Source organism: Asterias rubens, chromosome 1 (genome assembly GCF_902459465.1).
Source record: "Asterias rubens chromosome 1, eAstRub1.3, whole genome shotgun sequence".
Taxonomy (NCBI): Eukaryota; Metazoa; Echinodermata; class Asteroidea; order Forcipulatida; family Asteriidae; genus Asterias; species Asterias rubens.
In genome coordinates, this window is record NC_047062.1 from 22,222,915 (window position 1) to 22,244,426 (window position 21,512).

The 21,512-nt window shown below is 37.4% G+C and overlaps 1 protein-coding gene and 1 long non-coding RNA gene across 2 annotated transcripts in view; one reads left to right on the forward strand and one right to left on the reverse strand.

Annotated features, from left to right (window-relative positions):
- Positions 1-4,175: 4,175 nt before the first annotated feature.
- Positions 4,176-21,512, forward strand: part of LOC117293462 (hypoxia-inducible factor 1-alpha-like) — a 29,176-nt gene continuing 11,839 nt past the window's right edge. The window contains exons 1-6 of the mRNA XM_033775810.1: positions 4,176-4,472; positions 15,659-15,846; positions 16,687-16,859; positions 17,887-18,099; positions 18,736-18,932; positions 20,307-20,413. Coding sequence (XP_033631701.1) covers positions 4,423-4,472; positions 15,659-15,846; positions 16,687-16,859; positions 17,887-18,099; positions 18,736-18,932; positions 20,307-20,413 — 928 coding nt within the window. The 5' untranslated portion in view covers positions 4,176-4,422. The remainder of the gene's footprint in view (positions 4,473-15,658; positions 15,847-16,686; positions 16,860-17,886; positions 18,100-18,735; positions 18,933-20,306; positions 20,414-21,512) is intronic.
- Positions 7,311-9,171, reverse strand: LOC117293481. Its single transcript, XR_004519440.1, has 2 exons — positions 8,692-9,171; positions 7,311-7,815 (listed from the first exon to the last, which is right to left on the reverse strand). It is a non-coding gene; the product is annotated as an uncharacterized LOC117293481 (long non-coding RNA).

The window sequence follows — 21,512 nt, forward strand, 5'->3', positions numbered from 1 at the left end:
TCTATATTATAGCAATGTGTATTCTACTGTAAAGAAGATTGACCAATTCTTTTTTTCCTTATTTTGTTTTTTCTTTCTTGCTATTAATTGTAATGTGAATATTGCATACAGTTTTTGTTTTTTTGTAAATTCTATTCGGTGAGATAGTATCTGTATAAAAGAAGTTGGCACCAAGTTTTACCAGAAAGTGTACAGTTAAAAGTAAAATTTTGGGGTGTACAATTCTTCAAAGCTTTTTCTTGTGGATATTTAAATCAATGACTGCCAAAAAAAGGTCCTGCTGTTTAATTTCTACATTAATAGCTGTCCTTCTGTCACACTGTTGTGTTGCAGAAGTAACAGTGAAGTAAAGAGAGTCTATCTTTTTTTAAACATTCAAAGTTGCGAGCACTAACAATGAAATATTAAGGGAGTTTAAATTGTTATTCATAAATACCCCAGACAGTTTCTCGTCTCCTATTGGTGGAGAGCGCGTCACGTGGGGGTGTTTAAACCTTTGATAATGACCAGCTGGAGCTGTTTATAACAAGCTGGCTTCCGCGTGTCGGGCGCCCAAGATTATCACGCGGAACGCAATTCATAGCTATAGTAACAGCACGTAATCTAAGCGCGCGTGCATAATCTAAGCGCGCGCGTACACACAACCCATGCGCATCGAACAGATTGTTCACAAAGTTTTGGAAAACGATATTTCAAACCTCGAATTTTCAATTGTTAAAGTGTCTATAACTGTATTTTTTTACGGTTTTTTTAACAAAAGGGCATTTATGAATGGGAATAAAAGAGTAGTGACTCGTTTTTAAAGGCTCAGGCCTTTACACACGGCCGCCGACCCTTCCGGCTTTAAACGGCCGTTGAAGAACTTGTCGCTACCCCTTTATTCCCTTATTATGCTCTCGTTGTCAACTGCAGAACTTATATTATATGTGTGCTCTTACCCAAACTAGTGTTCAAACTGGGCTTTATAAAAGATTCTCCCACATTCTACCTGAAATAACAAGACAGACTGGAATGGTTAGGGCAATTCTTATCATCCTGTTTGATTGATTTATCATTGCTCCCTGGTCCAATGCTAGGACTTTTTGCTACTGCCTGCCCTAAAGTTGGCATAGTTTCAAAATAAATTCTCCACACAAAAATGTTGAAAGTTGTAATGAGACTATGAGTTTTTGCAAAGCAAAATGTGAATGGCAGGCCAAGATTTTATGGGGGCAACAATTCGAAGAGGGACAAAATTCTCAAAAATCATTTGAGCTTGCGATAATCATTTGAGCCAAATAATGTAAAGTGGATACTGGTTTACAATACTCATTTTTTTCAGGATTTTGAGTCTTTTCAGAAAACCAAAATCTAGTTTTCCTTCTAGATTGATTCATTCAATGTGTATGCATCAAAATGACTACAGTTATGGCTGAATAAAATAAGTTTAACTTAAACTTATCTCTTGGTTGTTTGTGTTTATTGTTGTGTTTTTGTTTTTGTTTACAATCATGAAAAATAAAGATGATGAACAATCAAGATGGTTGACTCATATTGGTTAATTTTTATTTTTATTTTTTTTACAAAAACAGAATCCTTCTATCGCTATGCTTTTTCAATTAATTAAAAGCTTCCCAGTGGAGCCTGAACTTTGATTTGTTTTTATTCAGAGAAACTAACTGCAACAATGAACGAAATGGAACAAAATAAAATTAATGATTGTAGGGGTCCTTGCGTCCACTGGTCAAATGCCAGTTGAAACAAATGAGGACCTGTCAAAATTCACCCCAAGTGGCCCGGCTGGATAGTTCAGTTTTAAAAAGCATCTAATATGGCCAGTGATAATATGGCAAGCCAAGGAGAACTCCATGGACAAACTAACTAGTTCTGCTGGCTAGTCACTGCAAAAGTTAAAGGGGCAAACCCTGCATGCCTTGATAAGGTAGGTCTTGAAGTTCATGAACTGTTCAATAAATTTGTGAATTTTGTGCTGTAATAACAACGAAGCATCACTTTGATCACTTCTACTGTTGTTAGAATGAACCTCAAGCGGAATTATATCAGCTATTGAATGATATCAACTATTGCATTATATCAGCTATTGCATTATATCAGCTATTGCATTATATCAGCTATTGCATTATATCAGCTATTGCATTATATCAGCTATTCTTCGAGCCAATTATGAAGATTTCTTCAACAAAGCTACTACAGTAGCAAAGAAATCTCTGTGCTGGCTAAACTGCCAACATACGTTCATTTTAGCTAATTGGTTTTGTCAAGCCAACCCCCCACTGAATTTTTAGCAGTGAAGTTAGCTACTCACGTGAACATACCCTCAGTAAAGCTTGTTTGGCTGGTAGGTGTTGTGTGACACTTCATTATTATAGAGGAAGGATACAAAGGTCACTTGGTCAGATTTATTGGGTACCTAGACAGAAAGGGGCAAAGGATGTACTTGAAGGGCAAGGACTCTTTATTCTGCACTTATGTTTGGCATTGGTTTATTTTCTTTCTGTATGGTAAATTTAAGGTAACTTGATTTTAACTTGCAAGAACCATTTTATTCTTCACAATGGCCCTTCCATAAACAGCCCAACTGGAAAAACCGGCAAATTTAGGGGTTTTTTATTAATTTTTTTTGTAAACTGAGGGCACTTTTTTTGCCTTATTTTCAAAGGCATAATAACTATGATTTTTAATAACTATAACATTAACTAACTTTGCCTCTTTTGACACTTTCTTGACAGTACAAGTCATTTTGTAGGTTGTCATTGCCATGGAATTCAAGGGTCCAGTAGTTTATGATATTGAAAGGTAATTTGGCTAGTGCTCACTCATGGAATTGACAGGTTGATAAAGAATTGTTGATGCTTAGTTTTCATCCCCGCCCTCCCCCCCCCCCCACCTCTCTTCTGAATAATTGTGTTGAACTGTTTGTGTACCAAGTTGTTGTTTTGTGGTGCTTCTTTGTATTGTTTTGTGTGTTTTATTTTGAGTGGGGGTGTAGATTTTGAGAGCCAAAGTCGCCATTTTTTGTTATTTATCTCGGTGCATATTTGATTGAACTGTTTTAACTGTGGATGGCCCACATACTGTCAGCATGAAATAAGCCTTTGTGCAATTTTGGTTGCCAGCCTTGCTGCTGCCTTAACAGTTGTAATGTTAATCAATGGAAACATACAATTTTAGACCTGACCTTTTCTAGGCAAGTATTTTGCAATACAACACATTGTTGATTTTGGGTAATAAAACATTTTTTTAGATGAAATCACGTTTGGGAATTGTCAAAGACCAGTCTTCTCACTTGGTGTATCCCATCATAAGCATAAAATAACAAGCCTGTGAAAATTTGGGCTCAATGGTCATCGAAGTTGCGAGAAAATGGTGAAACACAAAATTTGTGTGCTTTCAGATAGGAATAAAATAGGCCTACTTCTAGCTAGAAGTCTTTTATTATTTTAGTGAGAAATTACCTCTTTCTCAAAAAGAGGAGTTGTTTCCCACAATGTTTTATACTACCAACAGCTCTCCAATGCTCGTTACCAAGTCAGTTTTCAAGTTAATATTTGTTTTGAGTAACTACCAAACGTGTACCTTCCATTTAAAGACAGAGAACTGTAGTCTTATTTACACAAACCGAATAAGTAAAGTGTGAACGCGCACAAAGTTCCTGAAAAAGCAGAAGGTATTTTATTTTGTATCCACTTAGTAATTAATTTGACCACCAAATTTGATTATTTATTTTCTTGATTCTAGGCCTAACTTGGCCCTGTTCTGTGGCCTTCAAACTTTTTTGCGGGTCGCGTCACTGGCCCTCTATCGGCTGAAACTGAACAAGAGTCAAAGTTTTCATGACGTCGTTTTCCGCAAACCGTTTCAAGTCTCCCAATTTATGCACAACACTTGATTTTACTTAATAATTAAATTTAGTCATTCAATTGAAGTTACTCTGAGAGAAAATAACAAACTGATTTTCTTGTTAATGTTTATTATAATTTGTTTTCCCGTGTGTATTTAGTTTCAAATATTTTTAGTCGCGCTGGTGGTGTCTTTGGAGGATTAGAAACCACTACGCGAACCGTGCCCCATAGAAGAAAAAAAACATGTACACAAAAACCCAGGTCTACGGACGGCGGACGCACGCACCTACGCACGGACGGACAACAACAACGAGTTTATAAATCGAATGTACTAGATAGTGCCAGTAGACCAGACTATAGTCGTACGCTATATCTAGACGCACAACTTACAGTGTGGCCGCAATCCTCGGCAGTGTTCTGAGACTGTGCCATGTTGGAATTTTAAAATTATCGAGTGAGAAGTAAACAAAAGTCGTCACTGGAGTTTTAACCTGTTGTAGGTGTCTTTCGTTCCACTCTATAACTACAAGTGCAACCGGATTGACCGGGGAAAAATTAAGAACACTATTTTTTTGGAAGAATGAAAATGGCAACCATGACAGCCCAACCACCAAAAGAGAAGAAAAGACGGTGAGTAACATGATAAAATAATATTAAAATTGCAATTTATTTGTTAAATTTTACATTCATTGACAGAAAGTTATCCCTGGCCTTAGCTATGACATGAGGCTCGTTTCAAACTTTCGGTGGAATCATGGAGGAATAAAATAAGGTAGAATCATGGTCATCCATCAGGCATCAGTCCATGGTCCATACATGGACTCTGGAGGCTATAGGCCCTATGTAAATATATCCTCCGCTTATACCAGTTTTCACGCTATTATGCCTTTTTCTTTGAATTGGAAAACAAAATGATGCCATATATCAACCGATGCCCTAATTATCTTTATTTGTTAATATGAAGTATGCAAACATATATTAAAACTTGATGGACATTGAAATGTTTACATTACACACCGATCTTCGATGACTTCAACTGGCCCCATTTGTTTCGAGTTTTTCCTGTTTTCACGGCAAACGAGAAAGTATGGTTTCCCGGTGAAGCCATACATGGAAGAAACATCTGCAGTGACTACAAGTGTTCTTTGAGACTCTTAGTATGACTCTATAGCCAGCAGTTGCCTTCATTTTACAAAAAAAAAAAAAATTATATTTTCAAAATTACCATGGTAATTTGCAAAAAATTGAAACAAATTATCAAAATATAAAATGTGTAAATAATTACTGGCTTCCAAATCTGATTTTTTTTTTTTTTTTTTTTTTCCTTAACATTTACAATAAAGCGTATAAATAAACAGTGATAATTGAATCAAAAAGCTGATGTTTCAATTTTAATATTAATAATAATATTGATATGAGGGTTAAAAAATAAAAATCTCCAAAAATATTAGAAAATGATATAAGACACATGGCTTCTTTTAGACTTGTGGACAAGTCGTTAAATCGGCCCCACGTGCTGAGATAGTGCTCCCCCGACAACACTGCTCTCGCGCGAACTCACTGCTCTCGCGCGAACTGATGGCTCCCCGATTTTGACTCCTCATTAACGACTTGTACAAGTTGTCAGCAGTACGTATTCATGTATTCATGTATTCAAGTACGAACGCGGTATACCTTCACTGTTGCCGCGGAGACAATCGTGCAGACGAGTCCATTTTTATAAGAGGGTAGTAATAGTTTCTAATACTGTAAAGCTTGAACCGGAGGGCATCTGTGAATCTTTTTTATTTTGATTTAACTGCTTTATTAGTTGATTAGGGCCTAACTTTACAAAGTCATCTTCAAATGCATTACTATTTATCTGTTTAATATCCGTGAGCTGCCTCATGCAAATAAATAATGCCCACGGTCAATGGTAATGGTCCAATGCAATCCTTCAACCCGATGTGTTCTGCTCGGACTGTGTACACTGGACAAGTTGCAACATAAAATAATAGTTTGTATTAATACTACCAGTCCCAAAATTCATTATTTGTTTACTGACAAATGTTTTTTTATTTTAAGTTTTCATCTAAAAAGTGATTTTGAAAATCATGGTCGACATGTGGAAGTTTGATATGTGAGTCTTGTGGACAAGTTTCACAGGGCAGTCGTGTGCGGATCGCAGGGATTCCGGAAAATTTCAGTAACTCTTTTCAGATGTCGATGTATTTTAAAGGTATTATAGCTAATCATCGACATACACTCTACTTGCCCAAGATATTGCAAGACAAGGTTTCATATAGCAGCTGTACTTTTGTTTTGTTTTAAGCAACTGTAACCACGAAAAATACTTCTCACTTCCAAGCAATCATAACAATTAATATAAGGCTCAAATAGGGTAAAGACACCGTGAAATGCAAAAAAGGAACAGTGACTCAAATTGTAGTTTGCCTCAAACAAAAAACAAGAAACAAATTTATTGATAAATCGATCAACAAATGCAAACCAGTGGTTGAAATAAATTAAATTGAGCAATAAACAATGAAAATACCTTCAGACTAATGGATATTGATGGTAGAAACTGTAAATAAAGAAAATGTGGAGTGTTTCCCTTGCACTTCCAGGTTGCTATATAAACATAGTGAGTAGTTGACTTTTGCAAAACCTGTTCATTACAAAACACTTTAAACAATTTACAAACTAGGCGAGTGCTAGAAGGGTTACAGCTCGATGGCCGAAGGTTCAATAGTCTGAATGTTCGATAGTCCAAATTGACAATAAGGTCCGATAGTCCGAATTGACAATAAGTCCGATAGTCCGAATTGACAATAAGGTTTGATTCGGACTATCGGACCTTATTTGGACCAGTGAACCTTCAGATCAATGAACCTTCGGACTATCGTATCAAATGTACGGGTTAATGAAACCTACTTCATTTTGGGACTAATGAACCCCCTGTTATGGGAAATTTGTGCGTTCGGACAATCAAACCTTCGGACTAACGGACCTTCGGGTGGACACCGCTAGAAGACCGTACAGAAATGTAAACAGTGGTGGATATGGGAAAACTAACTTGAATGAACATTTTAAATGGGTCTTCTACCTATGTTGCACAACCGCCTAGCCTTTATACATTATCAAACCCTCTCAGTCTGTGCTTTGGATATTTAAGTATTTGGATTGGAAAGAATAAATTTTAACTAAAATGAGCAAAATAATTGTTGGTAATTGCACAGTATAAATGTCATTCTTACATTTGGAACCATTCAGAATGCACCATCCACATCAGTCAAGAACTTTGGTGCATATTTTGATTGAATTGTCTATGACTGATCAAATAGACCTGCTTTCGTTTACACCAAACTCTTTCCAACTTGTGTTAATCTTACGACTTGAGTTGAGTCCCAGCCTTGCAACGTAACATGCAAACCCTAAGATTAACGTTTCGTGAAAACGGCTCCAGCTTTGCAAGTCTGTTCGATTTCATGTGTCACAGATTAGGAAGTATGTATCTGACGATTCATAACATCATGTGATTCGCAGCCATGTTCTTTCTCGGTTAGATTGTTGTAATGGGCTGCTTACAGAAAACCCACATGCATATTTTAAAAGAGACTTCACAGTTTGCAGAACTGGGCTGCTCGTGTTATATTTAGGTTAAATCGCCGTCGTGATGCCATGCTCCTTCTAAGATCGCTTCATTGGTTACCAATTAAACAGAGGATTGCAATTAAGATTATTTTATTTGTATGAACATTTCTTTATAAATCAGGCACCAGAGTAATTTAATGAGTGTCTAGAGTTGTATCAGTTTTTGCGTACACATCTTCACTCCAATGCAGATCCATCTCGGCTAACTTTTCCCATGACTCGCAGTAAGGCAGGAGATCAAACTTTCACAGTTTTTACAGCAGCTTAGGGGTAGGGGTGGAACGAACTTCCTTCTTAAACGAGGAGTGTTTCCCTTGCACTGTCAGGCTGCCATGTGACCCTGTGGAGAAAAGAAAGAAACACACAATGTTGACCTGAACTTATGTTGATTGTGTAATACTATCCGTAGTATGATAGGCTAATACTTATTGCAAGCAAATAAGTTAACGTAAATGTCAGAAAATTGTGTTGTTAAAATCACACATGAAGATACCATTTTTCACGTCAGGTACCTCTCTGTGCAGACGTCTTACGTGAGCATGAATTAAGCCCAAAGTGGTGACGTCACCTAACAACACAATGTTTTGACCTTCACGTTCACGTGTTTGCTGGCATAACATGCAGCTCATAAAACCTACCTAATACTTACGGGCTAAAGTGAGGTTCGAGGCAACACCATCACAAATAAAGACTCTCATGTAATTTCAAATCTTATTTAAGTTTTAGTGTTTAAATTTTTTAAACATTTTGTTATTATGTTTTATTATTGTTTCTAAAAAAAACAACAATTATGTTTAATTATAAAAACCAACAACAACAAAAACAGTGAATTTGGTACTTTTTGCATTGCTTGAGACTCTACTCTCTAGATACAAAAGTTCCAACAACAATGCAAAACAAGTAACCTTGTGTAGAACTAGAACTTTAGAAGTAGGGGCTCAATTTTAATAACCTGTGTGTGTCGGTGCAACCGCCACTGACGACAGTGCTTTTTGTGGAACCATGGAGGTAGAAACTACCTCCATGGTGGAACCAGTGAGTTATATGAATAATAACACATGTTTTGTTAAGTTTTACTTCAAAACAAAACTTGTTCTTTTAAGTAAGAAGCCCCAAACCAAGTTACCGGTAACTCCATGGAGGTAGATTTTTGCAATATCATTTGTCAACGCAAATTTATTAGTAGTTTAATTAAGAAACTTAACAGCAAGCTCACCTGTTTTGATTTCATGATGCCAACACAGTATGCACCAACCATCACCACTGCCTTGAGCAAGGCTACTGATTTCATCGAATATTCGGCCGGTGCAAATCATTTGTTTACAAAAGTGTCATTGCCTTTCATCAATCAATACACGCTGTGTGCAGTGTGTGGGTGTTGGCATGATGCATATAAATGGCGGCTTCTTCTTCTTTTTCCTTGCGACCTGTCGTCGACGTGAGCAGATCTCTTGCATGTTGCATGCCTTGAGAAAACTGGCTACTTGACAGCTGCTTCTATATCTTGTTCTTCAAGTTTATCAACCAAGTCAGACCAAGTTAAGACGAAGTTATTTATTTAATATGCACGTCAAAGTTCCCGATGAAAATCCGTACTCAAAAGTACAACCATACACACACGACGTCTAGTGTGTAGGCATAATAAATACACGCTGACAGGTTTGTTGATCGTTCATTCATACATGTGACTTCCCGAACCCATCCAATACAGGGTGTACTGTTTGATGGCATATACATGTTGAATATTCATTGATTTAACGACATCGACCAATCAGATGCGTCCGTACGATTTCGGCTGAAGTGCCCATAGGCTGTGCACAAACTGCTGACAACTTGTACAAGTCGTTAATGAGGAGTCAAAATCGGGGAGCCATCAGTTCGCGCGAGAGCAGTGAGTTCGCGCGAGAGCAGTGTTGTCGGGGGAGCACTATCTCAGCACGTGGGGCCGATTTAACGACTTGTCCACAAGTCTAGGCTTCTTTAAGCCTCTGTATTTTTTTTTTCAGAGTGCTCAGCAAAACATTCAGTCACATGATTTTGATCATCATGAATGGTGAATTGAAATAGTGTGTGATGAAACTTTTTCGGTGGGCAAATATTTTTATATGGCCTCAACATTATGACATGTTTTTGAACCTTGTAGAAATGCCTAAAATACCAAACTTTTTGCATTTACAAGTGCAAATGACCAGTGGAGCCTTACGTGTTTCTAAGTTTTGGTCAAGGGAGAGGAGACTCTTTGCTTGGCAAATAAAACCACACAATTTTTATCTAGGGACTGTTTACATCGCGCACAGAGAGGTAAAAGATTTGCCAAGATTTTAGGGACACCTCGAAAACAGGACCTCCAACTATAATACTAATAGGCATGCTAAGTTACTTTGATGGTTACTCCTCCTTTAATAGCGGGACAAACCTCATCCATAGTTCTTGGAGTCCGAAATGGATGAGGTTTGTTCCGCTATCGTCTCCACGAAGATGGTGGCGGAACGAACCTCATAGTTCTAGGTAGGAGTTATGTGAGGTTTGGTAACGGTGTCAGGACACTTCGTACCTAATTCATTGCCACTTCGTACCCTGGACACTTTGTACCTTCAAGGTACGAAGTGACTTTGGACACTTTGTACCTTGGACACTTCGTACCTTCTTACAAGACCCTTCGTACCTTCTCACGAGACACTTCCTACCTTCGTACTAATTCGGGATTTCTGCATCGTTTATGAATATTGTGCTTTGTGATCCGGTGATTATGAAATAAAAGCAAATCAAACCAATTATTACTATTTTGTTGAGACCGAGGAGCCATTTTGACGATTGCGTGATTGTTTGACTTTAAAATAGTTGTACATAATATTGGCGGAAGATGTTGTCCTGACGGTAATTAACTTATGCAAAATATTAATTTCACATCAAAAGTTACATTCACAAGTTCAGACAAAAATTACAATTCATTATGTATTATTAATTTTTATCTCAACGTACATAAAATTATTGAGGAATACACATTTTAATGAAGGTACAAAGTGACTCGGCTGAGGGTACAAAGTGACTCAGCTGATGGTCACTTCGTACCCCGACCACGGTACGAAGTGACCATTTTGGTTATGGTATGAAGTGTCCCGAAGGTACGAAGTGTCCAGGGTTAAAAATGGCAAAGGTATGAAGTGTCCGACATCCGTCTCAACAAACAGTTCAGGATCATCTTGCTGCGTCAAATGGTGGCGCACTGGTTACGTTAAATCATACGTCTGAGCTGTAGAAAGTTTAGTTTAACATCATTCGGCAAAAGACTTGCATCTATTCTATGGCTGCCTCATCCTCAAATTGTAATGGAGGCCCACTCCTGGAGTCGCTGCCATCACCACAGCTTGATAGTGCACAAAGATAAAAAATGTGGAAGTGGAAAAGGCACAAAGGCCAGAGTTATATAACAAAATAAATCAACGTTGAACCAGGTTCTCCATCATTAGTTGGAGTCCTTAAAGAATATTGATGAAATCATTATTAAATATAAAAAATCACAGACCAATGTGGCTACCTTTTAAATCTAGGCCAGTCGACATTTAAAAAAAATTAATGCAAACAGACATTCCATGTGCAACCAGAACTCTTGCAAGGTACCCAAAAGGAACTCAATGGCAATCAGGATACATCATACAGTGTTAGTTGTGCTGCCATGATCACATTTTGTTTATTTCTTCATAATAATAATAATAACCAATTCTTATATAGCGCATTTCATAATAACCGTATCAATGCGCTTTACATTAGTGCCCTTGTCATAGGGCCAATAACATCCCTTTTTAATGTTTCTCAGCTCCCTGGGGAGTATACAACCTGGGCAACAGTTTATTCGCTCCAAAGGCTTTTTCAAACTCTGTGTATGTCTAAAGATTTAAAATAAATAAATAAATAAAATAGATTAGCTCTGGTACTTGATGCTCTTAACCACATGCTTATAAAAATATGATTCGTTGTATAATTAATGTGGCTGTTCATCTCAGGGTTCTCATATCAAGATTGTCAAATTGCGCAATAAATTTATGCACGATTTAAGCTGATTGCACAAACCTTTCCTGCACGATCGGCAATTGCACAAACTATTCCTGCAAGATGGACTGATAAGTGCAAACATTTTTGTGCAAAAATTTCAGCAAGAACAAGACCACTGATTCGAAATCCCACTTTGTGCACAATTGCCCATCTTTTTGGAATGCGATTTTCAGAGTTTCATGCAGGTATTTTTTTATCTGTGGAAAATGTACTAATAATATCTCTCAACGATAGCGCGGGGTCATCTCAATTATTGAGTCTGTTCCTTTTATCGGCTAAAAATGTAGTAAGGATTTCTTGCGACACAGAGAAAAATGCGCACAAAATGCTGTTACAAAATAGCTTACCTCTGGGTACCAGCCTCTGTACATTATACCATGTACTAGCGTATTTAAAGGTGCATTGAAATGGTGGTTAGTGTTAATTAGACATAAGTTTCGAGATGTTTTGCCCGGGCGCTCACTGATTTTTTGTCAGAGATGGAGGTTGGATGACAGAATTGTTTCCTTCTACTCATAATGTGAATTCCTGCTGACAAGATGTGGCAAATAAATCTGATTTTCAAATCTGGTTCACAAAAAATCTCAACGCTTGTTGAAACTTACTGAAGAATGAAGTCACCCACAATAATAATAATAATAGTACCAGCCTGAACCAGTGACGCCCTATGCTTTGTGTATAGCTACCATGGATGCACAATAGTGCCATCTTTAATTTTAAAGGAAGTTATTGTTGATAAAGGCCTATTGTGTATGATTTTGATTTTTGTGAGAAGGCAAATAGGCCTAGTTGAAATAATTCAAAGGGCCAGTGCTGATTTTTAAAAAACTACCATTGAGGAGCAGAAATTCCTGCTTGGCAAATTTCTTTGCTGAGCAAAAAAAAGAAAGAAATGGGGGCAACAGTTGCCCCAATGTAAACTGTATGGAATTTGGCTGGTAAACCAGTTTCTTTAGCAAGTTAACGGTAAGCAAATTTGCGTGCTTACTGTAGCAGAAAAGTTTGCTTAAGCCTTGAAGCATATTTCACAGGTTAGCAGAAAAATTGGTCGGCCATATTGCGTGTTTACCGCGGATTTGCATTGTGACGTCATTTATTTTCGTGCCGTAAGCACCGGAAGGTTAGCATGCCTTTTCATGTGCTTACAGTTAGCAGAGCTATGAAATAGAAATGGCAGAGTAAGCACAAAATCGGCCGCTAAGCAGCGCTATGAAATTGGGCCCAGGACTTAAAAGTAGCAAAAGCTAGATTAATGATCTTTTTCATTTAAAAGAAAATTAAAAGCACTCCATTTCAATTGAAGAATCGCCTACATGTACAAGTACATCAACATGTTTTCTTTCCTGTTCATGAAAATGATGGATATATATTGACCTACATGTATGATATTATAAACTGAAGTTCTGTGACTAAATTTTGTTGGTCTTCACCCAATTGTAAAAACCACCTCAGAGTTGTACATTTGTACATGTGTATGACTCAATTAAATGTGATTTTGTGAACAGTTTAGTTCCTGTTGAAGTCAACTGATTCCGAGAAGTCAGGTGACTGTAAACAGTCTATTGAACATGAGTTGCAGGGTCATAAGTTGTTCATGTTTTATCTTTGCATGTTGTTGACCCTGTGCACAATTTTACGGAAATTTCATATCAGAGTACAATGCATTCCAACATTCAAGTAGAATTTGAAACTTCCGTAGTGGAAGTGTTAAATAGAGGTTTTCGGTAACACCATGTGAATATCTCTTTTGAGTAGTGTTGGTTCTGAAAAGAAACGCTGGTTACTGAATCAAAAATTCAAGCAGTATGCTCTGATTGTCTTAGGGGGTTCCAAATTTATTGTCATAAAAAGGCCGTGACTTTTTTTTCTTTTCATGTCTTATCATGCTTATTGATGTTTTTGTCATCTACATGAAATGTACACATCAGCAGTTACATTGTAAGTTGTTCAAAATCCAGGTCCTTCACGAGAAAATTATGTACAACAGCATGGCAACAACAACGATGGTAACACATTACAATTTGGTCGAATTGTCTATATTATTGCAATGACCCAGGAGTAGCCCTGTCACACACCAGGTTTTTGTATAGTGCATGTTGATCAGCACTGATGTTGATGTAGGTGAAAGGGGAGTAGTGAGCCTTCTGGATCAATCCACTAAAGTCGATGGGTATCACAAACTTGTACGTAGTCTGGAACAGTCCAATATTTACAATAGGTGTATTTTATAGTAACTGGGCCGACCCAGACAATCTGGACAATACACTTTACAAGTCTCACGAGGTATCCGTTTTTCCGGGACCATTGTGGTCCCAACCTTATGGAGTTTTATATGAGGGGTGATTTTGTTTCGTCAATTACTTTAGTTTAATGTAGTTAATGTGTCCATAAAAATTATATACATTTTTGGAAATGTAATTATAGAAAACAAAAGATAAGAAAGTACAATAAAATCAACAAAATAACAAAGAAAAACCAAGAATAAAACTTGACCTTAGCGTCTGGTTACTTGCAAAACTTAAGAATTTATGCCCACCTCCGATCACGTAACTAACTTGTTTTTGGTTTTACAATAAAAATAATTTCCATTGGGTGATGATGCGTCCACTCCTTCCTTGCTCTATGGTCCACTCAACCATCGTGTGTCCACATGTAAGGCTTTCTTTAAGTAGTTTCACATTCAAGCATGCATTTAAAAAAAAGGGTTCTCAAAAAAAATTGAAAAAAATAAACAACCTTGTCCCACAGCTTTACTTTTGTTTACACAATATTTAACAAATTATTTGTGTATTTCTTGTAAGCTAAAACAAATTTACACGTATGATACACATTTTTTGTCATTCAGATTTTGTCTTCAAAGTTTTTCGTTTGAAGTGCTTTCCGTTGCGATACACGCCAGACTTGAGCATTTTCTATTTTATGCACCATGTATACATTGTTGGTATCCCTTTTGTAATGTGCACAGGCCCCCTGGACCGATTCCAAAGGTCATAAAAATAAACTTGTGCCTTTACACCAGTATTGCTCACACTTAGCATTTGAATGCATTTTGTTATTTTTTTCCTCTCACCTGACTCTGTTTACCACCAGGTCATGGTCATATGATACTGGAAGCTCAAATTCAAACAGTTGAACATCATAAACAGTTAAATCGATTCTTTTTACATGTATTGTGAAACATCTGGCCCCCATCATAAAAATATAAAAAATATGAGAAATTAAATTTCCGTCCAAGTTGGCCTTTACTTGTACTGCCTTATTTAAATGTACAATAATGTATTCCCTTCATGCCTTTTAAGGCCACGAAGATCTCTGTTTTTCTTTTGGTCCTTTTTTTCCTTCCAGGTGTGCATCTCAAATCAACCTTAGAAAAAGAATAAGAGCAACTATAAATATAAATATTAATAGTAAACTTGCGGGTACAACCATGGGTAATAACTCTTTTGAAGGAGTGGTGGCCCTGAAAAGAGCCGGTTTGGTCTTGACATTTCGATATAACCTTAGAAAATTTTGGATTCGCCAGTGGCCATGGCCCATATGCTGACAAGTTTTATTCTTTAGCGTTGTCAATGCCTTGTTTTGGACTTGGCTTTACATATAAAAGCCTAATGATATCCTTAGTTTAGGTTACATGCTTTTAAAAATGTAATGAGTAATAAGAGTTTAAAATAGGTCAAGTGCATCATTACTATTTTGGATATGGAGCAATTGTAACAGAGTGAAGGAGTGACGCTAGCGAAGTCATGGTAACAGAGTGACTTTATTCAAAAATTGTACATTTCAACTGTGGCTTCAGTTTCAGGCATACATCTACCTGATCCCTAATACATGTAACATAGTAAGTCATGTGTAAACACTGGTACATGGAGTTCAAATGAATGATTTTAAACAGATTGACGCTTTCTAAAAGTTGAAATTTAAAAAATATTCTTGTATAAAAGACATCTGGACCTGACAAACAGTTCAAATTTGAGTTCAATAAAAAAATAAAAAATATCCCAGATGTGTCTGCATGATTTACACATTGTTTGTTTGACATTTTGTTAAAGGTAAGGGACACTACATTTTGTAAATCAAACAATCCTCTTGTCAGAAAATTCACCATAAACTGTTTGTGTCTCCCTTTTTAGGAACTCTGAGAAGAGAAAGTTGAAATCACGCAATGCAGCACGAACCAGGAGAGAGAAAGAGACGTCCATATTTTACGAGCTTGCCCACGAGTTGCCGATGCCACACAGCATGTGTGCCCAGTTGGATAAATCAGGCATTATGAGATTACTTCTCAGTTTCCTCAACATCAGAAAATTTGCACCCAAAGGTAAATATGGCAGACGATCAATTCGTAAAATTACATGTACCTATTTTGCTCTCTGTGCAAACATGGGTCACATTGTGCTGAGTGGAATTTGATTTCTAGCTGGGGTGAAAGAGGTGACTGCAAGAATTTGTTTTGATCATGTTTATCTTGTTTAAAAAGAGGGTCCACTTTAGGCTGGAGGGAAAGGTGGCATGAAATTGCTTTAACCCTGTAATGTTTTGACGGGAAGATATTTAAGAGTTCATGTGAACGCTCATGAACCGATTACTGACTCCAGAAAGTTTGTCGACTGCTTTCACTTTAGAAGGTTTGAAAAGTGACAGTTTCCTCTATTATAAACCATTGTGTCTAAATGTTAAAATGCATTTATTTTTATTTGCTGCATTTGACAGGTAAGCTGAATGCAAATAGTTACTTTATGGCACTGGACACTTGGTAATATTGTCAATGACCAGTATTCTCACTTGGTGTATCCCATCAAATGCATTGCCAGATAACAAATCTGTGAAGATTTGGACTCAATTGGTCATCGAAAATGCAAGAAAATAATGGGAAAAAAACACAACACCCTTGTCGCACAAATTTGTGTGTTTTAGATTTCAGGGCTAAGTTGTTTGAGTGAGAAATTACTTCTTTCTTAAAAACTACTTTGACATTGTACATCTATTTAGGGAGCTGTTTCTCACAATGTTTAATACTACCAAAAGCTTTCCATTGCTCGTTACCAAGTAAGTTTTTATTTTAACAATTAGTTTGAGTAATTACCAATAGTGTCTATAACGAAATGGTAAAAACGTTTGTTGAATCCTAATCGTATTATTGACTTTCTTTCAAAACCAGCCATCAAATCAGAACCAGTTGATACAGACGGAGAAGAGTCGGCCCTGAGTATTGACAGTCTCATCGATAACTACTACCTGAAAGCTCTAGATGGATTCGCCATGATTCTATCACAGGATGGAGATATCATATTCATCTCGGAAAATGTGACGCAATACATGGGACTCAAACAGGTAAACAAGTCAGTCAGTGAACTGTGTGGATGGCTGGGTCTGTGGAGGAAGGAATGCGTATCGGTTGAAGGACCGGTAAAGGATCATACTGGAAAAGTATTCCTCTAAATTAAATACATGTACCACATGTGTGTTTTAAAGAGAGATTACAACATAAACTCTTACGGGCAGGCATGATGTTCTTCCTACTTTAGATTTCTGATTTTTTGCACTTGTCATTGTCATTAAATAGCCTGAAATGTCTAATAACATGGTTAAAGCGGACACCTTGTGTACATACTGTAGGTCAGCCTTTGTACTGGAAAAAAATATTCCTACAAATATCACGCATGTACGGGACCACACATGTCATGTACAATCCACTTGTACCAAATCACCAGTAACAGCTACATGTACAAATGTTGCAAATGTTGCATCCTTCCATTCCATCAGAAAGGTCAAGTTCTAGCAATAAACAAAGGCCACATTCTGAATTGCAAGTATTCCATGTCCAAAATTCTGCTGGGAAATTTTGTGGAGAAGAGTATTTATACAAGCCATGTCTGGTACTAGTGGTATAGTTACATGATAATAATATGGAGATGCATGATGTCTAAAGAATTACTTGATTGGGATTAAGGTGGCGTGGCCTGATTTTTGTCCCAAAAACTTGTTTGTAAATATTTGTTTCAAAATGAAAAGCAAACAAAAACTTTTACAAATGACACAGACTATGCACGTTGGGATCCCAACAATACATAACTCTCTTGGATCTATAAAAGTGCAACAAATCGGACCTGACATCCTTAATATCAGCAAACTTGATTTTACAAAAGGTTTCTTAATTGACTGACGCAATCAATAAAGTTATAAAGTTCTTAGTTACATTCGTCAGAAGTTCATTGACCTGGCAAATATTAAATATTTTACTCTACATACATTGTAAATTAATAGGTTTTTCCTACAGGTACATTGTAGTTAGCGCTTGTGTCTTTTGTTGTTGTCAATGAAACTAAAACTGCGATTACTTTGGGTGTCCCTCACCTAGATTGACCTGATGGGACAGAGCATCTACGATTACAGCCATCCCTGCGATCATGATGAAATACGGGAACATCTCTCCGACCATCCCAGGTTGAACATCATAAAGAGTAGCAAATCAAAACAGAAACAACAAGAACGACACAACTTCATCATCAGGATGAAGTGCACCCTGACGGCCAAGGGGAAAATCGTCACACAGAAGGCAGCAATTTATAAGGTGGGATTTTGTTTTTGTCAGTATTTATTGTTTTGAAGAAAACTTTTCCCGAACTGCAACTCAGGTTTAAAAAAAAAAAAATTATTCTAATGCATGAAATGTTTTAGCAGTGGATTTATTTGCATTTGAATGTAGGTAGCCGGCAATGATGACATCACAAACAACAGTATAAATTCCCTGCAGGGTGTACTGCGCAATGGAAAAATCGCCTATTTAAAGAAGATTGCAGTGATTGCTCTGACCAACTGTTGAAAAAATAAAGGTGTGGGGCACATTTAACAGAGCTCTTCTTCTGTAGCTTTGTGCATCTCTGTTCATCAAATCGATACCAGATCAATTTTATGGCTCTCTTTATCGCAAGCAAAGAATCAGCACTAACACTTTTGAAAGCAGAAACTAGGTGCTTATGTCAATCATATTTCACTGGTTAGCAGGCAATTTCGCTTGTGCGAGTCTACTTCACATTACTCGAAAAATTTTTGCTTACACAGCTAGGCGGAAATTTGGCACTTACAAAGTAAGCCAAACAGTGACCATAAGCGCAGAATTCAGCGGTAAGCTGATCCATGAAATTGGGCCCGAATTGTTCAGTTCTTGATGTTCTGTTTACTTCACGGCCTCTGTATCTCACTCCAGGTTGTCTGTTGCAAAGGGCTGCTCAAAGTGTCCCCATCAGAGGTCACCACTAGTGGTTATCGACTGCCTGAGGTGAGCTGTGTCTCCCTGATCGCCATGCCCATCCAACACCCTGCCAACATTGAGATCCCCATGGACAAACAGACCTTCCTGACTAGGCACAGCATGGATATGAACTTCACATACTGTGATGAAAGGTAAGGCTGAGATCTGGCGCTCTCTTTTTTTTGGGGGGGGGGGGGGAAGAGAGGGGTGGGGTGGTGGAGGGGGTTCTCTTCTGTTCATTTTCTTTTGGGCTTGCATGTGAATTAGTAATACGAATCATTCTGGGCCCAATTTCATAAAGCTGTTCAGTAGAAAATTCTGCTCAGCAAATTTATTGGCTAAACAAGAAATTATCATCGTACAAGTCGCAGCAATGGTAACTGTTTGGTATTCTGGCTTGTAATCTATTTTGCTAAGCAAAGTTTTTTGGTGCTAAGCAAGTTTTCGTGCTTTCAGGCTTTATGAAATTGGGCCCTGGAAAACTGAAATTTGTTTGATTTTCAACTTTTGAGACGAGAGTGTCTAGGGGCAAAATTAGATTTTTACGGTTAGAGCAAGATTTTGCCAATTCACTCTCAACGTGGTTTATAAGCCAGACCTTGATTTTGTAGGAGGCAAGGCAATGTGCCTTCAAATTACATGCACTGATTATTGCTCCTATATGTTGAAACCTGACTCTCTCCATGGGATAGTAAAGGCTGGGCTGCATGAAATTAATTGATCGGCTTTTATCTGCCTAGTAGAATTTTTTTTTTTAAACACGGGTAGCTTTCAGCGTGGACACACTTTTGTTGCCTGGATATTGCAGGTGTCAGCTCACATTACATGTCATCTTACTCATGAGCCTTCTGGTTAATGTTTTGGGTTGTGGTTATTAGAGTACAGTCTTTTACCCAAAGGAAAATTTATTGCTATGTGTTGAATCTCCTAGATTGTCTTGATTTATGATAAGTTCTTGAAGGGTTAGATTGCTGTTTTTTTCTGGTATTGATAACCACGTGTACATGATATACATGAGACTTCCGACCAGTAAATTCTGAAAAGTACAGAAAGTATCGTGTCCATTCTCTGGGGGAAATACCGTTCCCATGATGAAGTTTTCCGGAAATCACGGACATGGAGTGAGAGGATTATATGTTTTAGTTACCCACAAAATTTGTGATGCGATTTTTAAACTAATTAACACTCGCCAAGCTTCGGTTGTGAAATATGACTGCTCAAGTATCTTATTTCCTCATCGAAAATTGGGTTAGAACAAAGGTTGCTGTCTCCCGTTAACCCATATCCATCTATTGCTAGATGTACATATTAGTTGTAAATGCCTAAACTCATTTCACACAATTGCAAAAAGGAGGCTGGGCATTGGAATAAATGTTTATTATTTACAGCTTAGACAGCTCTAATCAGACCCCAACAATGTACAATTGGATGGCCATGGCTACCCAAGCACCTCCTTTTTAAGAAATAACATTTTGTCTAGTGCTGCACTAAATGTCCCTTGACAATTTGTTCTTCCACTCATTCAGAATCAAAGATCTTCTTGGCTACGATCCAGACGACTTGGTGGACAAATCATTCTACGACTTCTACCACGCCATGGACAGCCACGTCATTGAGAAATGCCATAGAGACTGTGAGTTTTGAATGTACTCGTCCTTTATTAAAGCCATTGAACACTTTCAGTAAACACTATTGTCCAAAGGCCCTCACTTCTTGTATCACAACTTATAATATATAAAATAACAAACCTGTGAAAATTTAGGCTCAATCGGTCATCGGAGTCGAGAGAAAATAACAGGAAAAACCAACCCTTGTTTCCGCACGTATCGAAAATCGATAATTGTTTTAATGTTTTCTCAAAAAGTAAAGCATTTCATGGAATTATATTGCAAGAGAAGTCTTTCACCATTACCTTCTGTAAACCCTGTAAGTTATTTGTACATCCCTGAACTTTTTTGTTCTGTTCCAAAAGTGTCCAATGGCTTTAAAACAGAAAGTACAGCCATTCCAGAGATGTCTTTGTTAACATCATGGAAATATTTCCCTCTGCTTACAATCTGAGCATACTGGTTGAAAAATTGAGTTGATATACTGACAGTGCTTTTTAGAGCAGCCAAACTCTTTGATGTTTCCGCGCAGTTTTTGCTAACCTTTCTTACTTTATTTCCATCACAAAAAGATCCAATTTAAATGCAAATACTGGTTTTCAAATTGACTAGTTTTCATAAATAAATCTACACGTGTACATTAGAATAAGAAAGGTCAATTGTGATCCTCAACAATTTTAAAGCCTGTAAAAACCAACTTGCATTGTCGTTATATCCGTTATTGTCTTAAATGGAACATAATGAACACGAATGTTCTTAAAGTCTCCTGAATGTTTTGTTACAAAACTTGTTGAGTCTACCCGGAACCACCCAACCCTCCCGCTTCTTAGAACCACTTTTTATCTCCAGAGACATTATTCACCTGTATCGCATTACAAGAGCTTACATTACAAAGTTTGGCAGATATTGGCACTGTTAATGGACTGTTAATGGTTGTACCATGTGGGTTTTCTCTTTGTGGGTTTTGAGATGTCCTTAAGAACATGTGGTCCGTCTCCTCATCTCAAGAAGGCGGATGTAACATGAATAGCCCGGTGTTGGAAAAAAACATTGGGTAATGTCAGATAGGACTTAAAGCTATGCATGGTGGAAAATTACGAAGTAAATAAGGTCTGCACCATGTAA